The 6,067-nt window shown below is 31.0% G+C and overlaps 2 protein-coding genes and 1 long non-coding RNA gene across 8 annotated transcripts in view; 1 reads left to right on the top strand and 2 right to left on the bottom strand.

Annotated features, from left to right (window-relative positions):
• LOC115240020 (UPF0565 protein C2orf69 homolog) overlaps nucleotides 1–576 on the bottom strand; it is a 3,481-nt gene extending 2,905 nt beyond the window's left edge. For 2 of the 4 annotated variants that reach the window (XR_003884722.1, XM_029814952.1), the window contains exons 1-2: nucleotides 423–576; nucleotides 158–296 (exon numbers count right to left, since the gene is read on the bottom strand). Coding sequence is in view for 2 of the 4 variants with exons in the window: in XM_029814952.1 (XP_029670812.1) it covers nucleotides 158–286 (129 nt within the window). In the remaining 2 variants the exon portion in view is untranslated. Of the gene's footprint in view, nucleotides 1–157; nucleotides 302–422 lie in introns of those variants that run through there. The other 2 variants (XM_029814955.1, XM_029814953.1) reach the window with 2 other exon arrangements.
• A 140-nt stretch (nucleotides 577–716) lies between these two features.
• LOC115240024 lies at nucleotides 717–1,093 on the bottom strand. Its single transcript, XR_003884724.1, has 2 exons — nucleotides 1,027–1,093; nucleotides 717–953 (listed from the first exon to the last, which is right to left on the bottom strand). It is a non-coding gene; the product is annotated as an uncharacterized LOC115240024 (long non-coding RNA).
• Nucleotides 764–5,873, top strand: LOC115240019 (thiamin pyrophosphokinase 1). 3 transcript variants are annotated; one of them, XM_029814950.1, is made up of 6 exons: nucleotides 764–934; nucleotides 1,357–1,530; nucleotides 1,648–1,910; nucleotides 1,987–2,091; nucleotides 2,275–2,437; nucleotides 2,560–3,515. In XM_029814950.1, exons 2-6 carry the CDS (start codon nucleotides 1,359–1,361, stop codon nucleotides 2,724–2,726), a joined length of 870 nt encoding a protein of 289 aa, XP_029670810.1. In that variant the 5' UTR covers nucleotides 764–934; nucleotides 1,357–1,358; the 3' UTR covers nucleotides 2,727–3,515. The 3 variants fall into 3 exon arrangements, with proteins under 3 accessions (XP_029670810.1, XP_029670811.1, XP_029670809.1); XM_029814951.1 differs by lacking the exons at nucleotides 764–934; nucleotides 1,987–2,091; nucleotides 2,275–2,437; nucleotides 2,560–3,515 and adding exons at nucleotides 3,956–4,147; nucleotides 4,224–4,328; nucleotides 4,512–4,674; nucleotides 4,797–5,873 and having other exon boundaries at nucleotides 1,171–1,530; nucleotides 1,648–1,718; XM_029814949.1 differs by lacking the exon at nucleotides 764–934 and having other exon boundaries at nucleotides 1,171–1,530.
• Nucleotides 5,874–6,067: the final 194 nt, after the last annotated feature.

Genomic DNA, 6,067 nt, shown 5'->3' with positions numbered 1-6,067 from the left:
AATTGAAGAAAATAACATCAAGAATTACAGTCATAATTGTAAGAAATATCAAGCTCTTTAATAGATGTTATGCTTAAACAGCCAAAAAATAACTGAATATATTATAAAAATAAAAATTATACAACATTAATTATTCATCGACTAATCCTGAACATACTTGGACATCACCGCCAAAGAATACAAGAAGATCGTGTGTTGGCTGCAACTTTGGTGGTGTATAAAGTACATCGTTGCATCGGCCTGGAATGCCCGGTATATTTTTCCATTTCCAGATTTTCGACCCCATCGGTTATTATCTATAAAAAGAGATTAATTACACAGAAACGAATTATTAATATACGTTTTTTCAAAAATGAATTATTGTAATATCAATTTGAAAATTGAAACGGGCGAGTGAAAATGTTATTATAAATCGTACGAACTCTATGAATGTTATAATGTCGTACGAACAAATTGCAGGCAAACTGCAGATGACTGCAGAACTACAAGGTCTGACGTCTGTTTTGATTGAACTCTTGCACTTTCTGCGCTTAAAGTAGTAGAGGTCTGTTCTTTATAGCTGAACTGGCTGCACTAGTTCAGAGCTTATCTTTCTCTTTCCAATGGGGAGAGAAAAAGATAAACTCTGAACTAGTGCAACTGAAATAAACATATTTTTGCATTTTTTAATCATTTTTTTAATTACATTTTATATATTTTGACATTTCTCCTTACTATTTTTTTTTTTTGAGCGCGAGTACATTTGCTCCATTTTAAAGGGAAAGTGCAGAGAGTGCAGCTAAGTGACATTTCGCGGAGGCGGCGTGTTTCTCGAACACAATATTCAATATTTCGTCAGTAGATACTCGGCATATCATCCGATTTTGACGAGATATTTCGCAATGTGATGTCCGTGAAAATATCTCTGGATAGCTATATTTCACGATATGTCGCGGTAATTTTTAAAAATTAATCTAAAAACATCAAATTTTATATATATATACAAGATAACTAGATAATAGCGTTAACATAAAATAGCGTCAATACCCGATAACAGCGTTCGTGGTTATCGGGCTAAATAATACATAGTAATCAGGCATGAGACCGGTGATGCATTTATCGCGATGCGCAATTACGACGATGCGCTTTCCAAAACAGAGTTTCGTCATGGGCAAGGTTAAACTACGATTACGTAAGATCGTCAAGGACGAATGCGGAGGCGTTCGCGAAAGAGCGTTTAGGAATAGATTCCTTCTCTTTCCGCTCGATGTCACATTTCGTGGAATGATAAAGAGCTTACCACAAAAAAGTTTTAGATTACGCAAAGTCATGCCCGCCTGCGGCTTAATCTTAATTCGCCGATTAACGTGATTTCAGTGATGAAACACGTTACGTCGCATCGCACAATGCAACAAGAATCGGAGTCCAACAGGACAACATGGAATCCGTTCGATATATTTCAATATGACACGTGTTGCAATTACGCGGTGATCGTGCTGAATTGTCCCATATATTGGAAGCACGAGATTATGCTCCCATTCTGGCAGAAAGGTATTTCAATTGAAAATACGCACTATATATATTTTGCGAAACAATTTCTCAATTTTTTCAATAATAATTCATAAATAATTTACGTAGCTAATTTATATGTGATTATTTTACGACTAGCTCAAATCACGGTCACCGTCGACGGCGGAACGCACAGATGGCTGAAGTATTTGGAGGAGCATGGGATAGACATATTAAGCGATGAGCACAGGCAGTACATACCTAATCTCATTACAGGAGATATGGATAGCTGTTCATCGAGTGTGATCGAAAAATTGGAAAATATAGGATCTCTCGTTATTAAAACACCTGATCAGAATCATACGGATTATACTAAAGCCTTGTTGCAAGTTGCGCAGAATGCCAAGATGAGAAATATAAATGTAATCCTTAAGATTTGTTTTTGCTCCTTTAAAATTAATATTATATATATGATAAAGCGAACAATATTGTTGGCAGTTAGGTGAAATATACGTGCTTGCAGAAACATCAGGCAGATTTGACCATATCATTGGCAATATTAATACATTGTACAAAAGTGACAAGCTTGTGGGAAATATACAGGTGATGGATATTCTATATATTCTATTAGGTTGAACGGAAAGTTCGTTCCGTTTTTTGCTAACAAATGAAGACCGAAAAAACGGCACGAACTTTCTGTTCAACCCAATATTTAATAGACAAGTTCAAAAGAAAGATTGTAGTCTTTTTGTATTGAATATCTTTATCAAAATAATTTTTTTACAGGTAATACAAATTGCAAGCAATTCTCTAACATGGTTATTAAAACCTGGTTTGCACAATATATGTATACCAGAGATCTTAGTACAACAACAATCCTGGTGTGGTTTGATACCATTTGGATGTCCGGCTAATTGTATATCAACATCTGGATTGAAATGGGATTTAAGTATGTTTTATATTCTTCATCTATATAAACACGAATAATATATAAGTCATTTATTGTATCAAAGTTTAATGTGACATATTTGAGTAATTTTTCTAATTCTATTTGCATTTCTTATGCTTCAGATAATACAACTATGAAATTCGGCGATTTAGTTAGTACTTCGAATACATATGATAATTCTGAAGTGACTGTAAATACGGATACAACGGTAATTTGGACCATGGGGATAGAACCTTTCATGGAGGCTATAAATAACGAAGCAATTACTCCATCAATAGATAACAAGTAAATAAATATTTCATATTATCAAGCATACGACTGATTAAGTCAGAAATGCTCAACATTACTGCTATCTAAGGTACTCAATAATATTTTTTATTCAAATAACAGTAAATTAATTTGCCTGAAATTGACTTAGAATAGTGCAAATTTTAAATTCGATTTAGGAAATTCAATTTGGAATCATTTGCTAACTGATTGACAGATATCTATCATGAGATACTTGAGATATATGTAATTGTTACAATAATATGTTTTAATCATAGGATGAATTATTTTCGTCTACTCTATATAAGTTTTGTTTGAATAGAGTTATAATCCCTATTCTACATGAGAGAAATTGTTCATTCAAAAACATAAATTATATATAGTATTATCTAAATGGAATATCATATTTTTATTAATTGCAAATTTACAGATATTTTTTATAGTCCTTTTACAATTTACATTAAAATAGTAGAAAAATATAAGTAAAATATATTTTTATTTGTTAACAGATTGTTAAAAGATATATCAAATTGATATAATTGCGTAATAATATCAGATACTATATTATCAGGTCACTTGTTTATTAAATCTTGAATGTATAGGTTGAATATATATATAGATATGTTAAAACATCTAATAATACTGCTGCAAGATGCGAAAGTTTAACAATGAAATAAATTTTATAGTAGTCACTTTTTCATGTACATGCATATGTACCTATGCACTTGTATACATTCCTATTAAGGCATTCTTCCTTAGATTTTAATAGAAGAAATAGTTAAGGAGAATACAAAATTTATAGTTTTATAATGCTGACTTCTCTCTCTCTCCTATTTTGTTTACAAATGTGAAACCAAAGCTATGACAAACTATATATATATATATAATTTTGAGTATCACGTCAAATGGTTTTATTCCGAATATTTCTAGGATAATATTTAACGCATCATGTTTATTACAAGAATATATTTGGCAACAAGTGTGTCAAATCGAAATAGTATCAGACACGCGGTGTCTGCCGCCCATATTCGCGATAGTATGCGATGCATGCATGTATGTCGTATGTATGTATGTAGTAGCAAGTCGCTACCGCCATTGGAGCTAGAACCGAAGCGCGTAGTTTGACAGCGGCGGCGATCAGCTGTTGCGAATGTTTACGTTCGCGAGTATTGGCTGACGAGGGAGAATCGGCGCATGGTGGTGGGTCGCGGCTACCATCCAGTCCCTTTCAGTCCGGAGCATGGGATAGACATATTAAGCGATGAGCACAGGCAGTACATACCTAATCTCATTACAGGAGATATGGATAGCTGTTCATCGAGTGTGATCGAAAAATTGGAAAATATAGGATCTCTCGTTATTAAAACACCTGATCAGAATCATACGGATTATACTAAAGCCTTGTTGCAAGTTGCGCAGAATGCCAAGATGAGAAATATAAATGTAATCCTTAAGATTTGTTTTTGCTCCTTTAAAATTAATATTATATATATGATAAAGCGAACAATATTGTTGGCAGTTAGGTGAAATATACGTGCTTGCAGAAACATCAGGCAGATTTGACCATATCATTGGCAATATTAATACATTGTACAAAAGTGACAAGCTTGTGGGAAATATACAGGTGATGGATATTCTATATATTCTATTAGGTTGAACGGAAAGTTCGTTCCGTTTTTTGCTAACAAATGAAGACCGAAAAAACGGCACGAACTTTCTGTTCAACCCAATATTTAATAGACAAGTTCAAAAGAAAGATTGTAGTCTTTTTGTATTGAATATCTTTATCAAAATAATTTTTTTACAGGTAATACAAATTGCAAGCAATTCTCTAACATGGTTATTAAAACCTGGTTTGCACAATATATGTATACCAGAGATCTTAGTACAACAACAATCCTGGTGTGGTTTGATACCATTTGGATGTCCGGCTAATTGTATATCAACATCTGGATTGAAATGGGATTTAAGTATGTTTTATATTCTTCATCTATATTAACACAAATAATATATAAGTCATTTATTGTATCAAAGTTTAATGTGACATATTTGAGTAATTTTTCTAATTCTATTTGCATTTCTTATGCTTCAGATAATACAACTATGAAATTCGGCGATTTAGTTAGTACTTCGAATACATATGATAATTCTGAAGTGACTGTAAATACGGATACAACGGTAATTTGGACCATGGGGATAGAACCTTTCATGGAGGCTATAAATAACGAAGCAATTACTCCATCAATAGATAACAAGTAAATAAATATTTCATATTATCAAGCATACGACTGATTAAGTCAGAAATGCTCAACATTACTGCTATCTAAGGTACTCAATAATATTTTTTATTCAAATAACAGTAAATTAATTTGCCTGAAATTGACTTAGAATAGTGCAAATTTTAAATTCGATTTAGGAAATTCAATTTGGAATCATTTGCTAACTGATTGACAGATATCTATCATGAGATACTTGAGATATATGTAATTGTTACAATAATATGTTTTAATCATAGGATGAATTATTTTCGTCTACTCTATATAAGTTTTGTTTGAATAGAGTTATAATCCCTATTCTACATGAGAGAAATTGTTCATTCAAAAACATAAATTATATATAGTATTATCTAAATGGAATATCATATTTTTATTAATTGCAAATTTACAGATATTTTTTATAGTCCTTTTACAATTTACATTAAAATAGTAGAAAAATATAAGTAAAATATATTTTTATTTGTTAACAGATTGTTAAAAGATATATCAAATTGATATAATTGCGTAATAATATCAGATACTATATTATCAGGTCACTTGTTTATTAAATCTTGAATGTATAGGTTGAATATATATATAGATATGTTAAAACATCTAATAATACTGCTGCAAGATGCGAAAGTTTAACAATGAAATAAATTTTATAGTAGTCACTTTTTCATGTACATGCATATGTACCTATGCACTTGTATACATTCCTATTAAGGCATTCTTCCTTAGATTTTAATAGAAGAAATAGTTAAGGAGAATACAAAATTTATAGTTTTATAATGCTGACTTCTCTCTCTCTCCTATTTTGTTTACAAATGTGAAACCAAAGCTATGACAAACTTATATGACACTTTAATAGTTAATATAATGTATTTAAATCTGAATTAAACTAAAATTTAAGATAAAGATTTGATTTTCGTAAAAAATATTTGTTTCCTTTTATGCGGTTTTTATCGCGTATACCAGATTTTTGGTCTTTGATATATTCGTTGCCGATTTATTTTTATAAAATACAATATTTTACAAAACATAAATGCAAAAATCCTTAAAATTTTTTTAGGCATCTCTTTTAAAACTTTGTTTATATATATATATA

This window comes from Formica exsecta, unplaced genomic scaffold, assembly GCF_003651465.1.
Source record: "Formica exsecta isolate Colony F162 unplaced genomic scaffold, ASM365146v1 scaffold4, whole genome shotgun sequence".
NCBI classification, from domain to species: Eukaryota; Metazoa; Arthropoda; class Insecta; order Hymenoptera; family Formicidae; genus Formica; species Formica exsecta.
Note: the sequence above shows the minus strand (reverse complement) of the source record. Positions and strands in the feature narration are given on the sequence as shown.

What these genes read in the sequence shown, in the direction of transcription:
- LOC115240019 (XM_029814951.1), top strand. Translation starts at nt 1,359, where the DNA reads ATGAAACACGTTACGTCGCATCGCACAATGCAACAAGAATCGGAGTCC. An exon ending in GCTCCCATTCTGGCAGAAAG is followed by an intron (nt 1,531 to 1,647) that starts GTATTTCAATTG and finishes TTTTACGACTAG; the next exon opens with CTCAAATCACGGTCACCGTC. An exon ending in TGGAGGAGCATGGGATAGAC is followed by an intron (nt 1,719 to 3,955) that starts ATATTAAGCGAT and finishes CATGGGATAGAC; the next exon opens with ATATTAAGCGATGAGCACAG.